Genomic DNA, 3,066 nt, shown 5'->3' with positions numbered 1-3,066 from the left:
TATATATATACATACTAATTATATATACTTATAATTAAATAGATACTATCTGGTATGGTTTTCATTGCTCTCTTGTATGCTTGATATTAGAGACATTTTTTTCTGTATAACAGTTATTTTTTTCTATTAAAGTTGTGGCTTACCAAGCAAAGAACTGATACTTTAAAGTATCTAAATAATCTCTGATAAATGATTTTATCTTATTTATATATTTTTATCTATGTATGTTTAATTTTTAGGCTCAGTGTGATGCTCAGATTGATACATTGACTTCCGAACAAGCTAGTTTCTTTGTTGCTAATCTCAATCTTGGACCAATTTATACAATACTGCAAGATCATGGTAAAGCTGGTCCTTTATCCCAAATTCCTGGAATGCAGCCTACCTCTCTTCTTAATTTTATTGTGAGCATATATTAATTGATATAAATATTTTTTATTATTATGTTTTAGTTTTAGTTTTAATTATAGTTGATGAGCATTATAAACATTTATATACAGTAATTTTATATACAATTCTTTGAACAGAAGAAATTGTAGAAATTCTATGATGATAATTTTGTATTTGGTATCCTTTATAGGTTTCATTAATAATAATAATTATAAAGGCTTAGGAAACCCAAAGATTCGATCCTGATAGCACCAATCGCTGCCAATCTGCCTAGTGATGACCATCCAAACCCGAATTTATAAGATCTGTCTTGATACAATCCTCCCACCTATGTTCCTGTCTACCACTCAGAAGTTCTTTTCTGACATCCAGTGTTATTTACATTTTAGGGATCCCTTTCTTACTAAGCCCATCCTATTCGCAGCAGTGCTCTCACCTGAGTTAAATTGACCGGGTGCAGTTCCCCCTATTCGGTTTTGTATAGTTTTCTAAATTTTCCTGTTAACTCATCCTTTTTCAGTCTAAATATTTTATTTTCAAAAACCTTATTACACTCTTCCTGTCTTAGTATTCTTGCATTAGTAAAGAACATTGGGAAGAAGAACAGTTTTGTAAATTCTAACTTTAAGGTGTCTTGACAGAAGCTAAACAATTTCAAAACTGAAAAATAATAAACATTTCCCACTTTGAGCGTTGCCTTTATTTCCTTATTAATTTAAATTTTCCTTGTTACTTTAGACCCTAAATACTTAAGCCTCTCTATCTCTCTATAGCTAAAATGTATTTTCACCTTTAAATCACCAAAATTGTTACCATTTCTGCTGCTAACCATATATTTTGTTTTATATGTATTTATTTATTTAGATTAGGGAAATGGCTGATTAATTGTAAGGATGTATGGGCTATGGATGCAAAGAGGTTGCTAATACCTGCCAAGTGAAAGGGAAAACCATGCTTTGGTGAAGAACATACATAAATTGTAAATGTAGGAGAATAGCTAAATTGGAAGCTCTTATTTATCCCTCTGATACCAATGGTCCCTGTTTATAAAGCATAAAAAACGAAACAGCTAAATTACTTAAACTAAAAATTGAGAATATCTTTAAAAAAAATCATAGTGATAGAAAAAATTTACATCAATATAAGGACATGTACAAAAACATTTACGGATGATGTAAAAGTTATAAATTTGGACAATAAACAGGTTTAATAAATTTCAAATTCACTTTAATAATATTTTGAGTACTCAATATGAAGACAAGTCATCTCCTTTTGTATACCAGAGTGCTGAATTGCTAATAGAAGAATCTAGTGAAAAACAATTAAAATAGTCATTTGAAAATTAAAATATTATACATTAGCTGGAATCAACTATGACAAACAAATCCCTAAAATGCTAAGCAGTTCTGAACTGATAGATTAACTTCTGAGGGTTTTACTGAGCTATGGTTGAAGGATTGTAGAGAGAGAGCTTGGTAGAAAACAATGGCTGGGTTATGTATCAAACTTTTGGGTTCACTAAGTTATTACATTTTGAAATAATGTTCTCTAAATATCTATTTCTATAACTGAACCAATTAGTTTTGCACGTCCATTTCTTTAAAATTTTGGAAAATTGATATTATTGAGTATTTTTTAAATTTAATTTAATATAATTTTTTTTTTGTAGAGTAAATTTGATAACTTTACTTCGATGCCTGAGCTTCTTCTTCTTCCTCAAGTTACATGCCTCTTAAGTAGCAGCCATCGGGCCATTGTTCAAAAACGTTCAATCCAGGTCATTATTGCTATTTATACACAACTGTATAATGCGGTAAATGACCCTTATAATGGATATCCAGATACTATGAATTTAAAACCGCCAAAAGATGTTTCAGAAGTCCTTTTTGGTACAAAGGGTGGTTCTTAGACAAAGTAAAAATTATATTAAGATAATTGTGCTTTCCTTAAAAGTGTTTGATTCCAATTACCATTATATTTAATATATGTATATTTATTATATTGTTTATATAAATAAATATATTTTTATTGTTTACATATTATCTTCCTATTCATTTTTAATTGTAAGATAGAGATGGTTTTCATGTCACAATATGTTTGTCGACTACCATTAAACAAGTCCTATAAAGATTATTATGTGTTCTTAATGCGTAGTATTAATAAAACAAATATAGCATGATATTTCCACTTTATTTCTTTACTATGCCTTTTTTAAATGGAACTCTAAGAAGTCGGAAAATTCTATAGTCTGACTATATGTCAGTTCCACATTTGTGAGATTATCAAGATTGGACTGTCTAAGAATAAATCTAGTTTTTTTTTTGTTTGTTTATCATTCCTGAGACCTTAAGATTGATATTACTATTACTGTTTGCTAGAAATTTTATTTTTTTTTTTTGTTGTTTTCAATATTATTTACTCTACTTTCAATGAATTTCTGACAAGTAGACTCTTCTTCACTTCAGTTCCAACTGTCATCAGAGTCTCAGAAGAACAACAGGAAGTTCAAGTGTATTAATTTTTCATTTCTTCATAATTCATAATTTCTGTTTATTTACTTTATTGCCTTTTTAATTAATTTTTCTTTTTATTGGAAGTTTTTATTTAATTTTTCCTACTGTATAAAACTACAAAATTTGTCAAGAAAGGACATTCCAATCACCTCACTGTATTATA

The 3,066-nt window shown here is 28.6% G+C and overlaps 1 protein-coding gene across 1 annotated transcript in view; it reads left to right on the top strand.

Moving 5' to 3' along the window:
* The window catches only part of Cog6 (conserved oligomeric Golgi complex subunit 6), a 15,194-nt gene extending 12,769 nt beyond the window's left edge, over positions 1-2,425 (top strand). The window contains exons 11-12 of the mRNA XM_014415925.3: positions 240-404; positions 2,060-2,425. Of these exons, the coding sequence (XP_014271411.1) occupies positions 240-404; positions 2,060-2,299 (405 nt within the window). The 3' untranslated portion in view covers positions 2,300-2,425. The remainder of the gene's footprint in view (positions 1-239; positions 405-2,059) is intronic.
* Positions 2,426-3,066: the final 641 nt, after the last annotated feature.

The sequence above is a fragment of the Halyomorpha halys genome, unplaced genomic scaffold (genome assembly GCF_000696795.3).
Source record: "Halyomorpha halys isolate HHAL.00 unplaced genomic scaffold, Hhal_1.1 Scaffold108.1, whole genome shotgun sequence".
Taxonomy (NCBI): domain Eukaryota; kingdom Metazoa; phylum Arthropoda; class Insecta; order Hemiptera; family Pentatomidae; genus Halyomorpha; species Halyomorpha halys.
The sequence above is the reverse complement of the archived record's forward strand: the minus strand, read 5'-3'. Positions and strand labels throughout refer to the sequence as shown.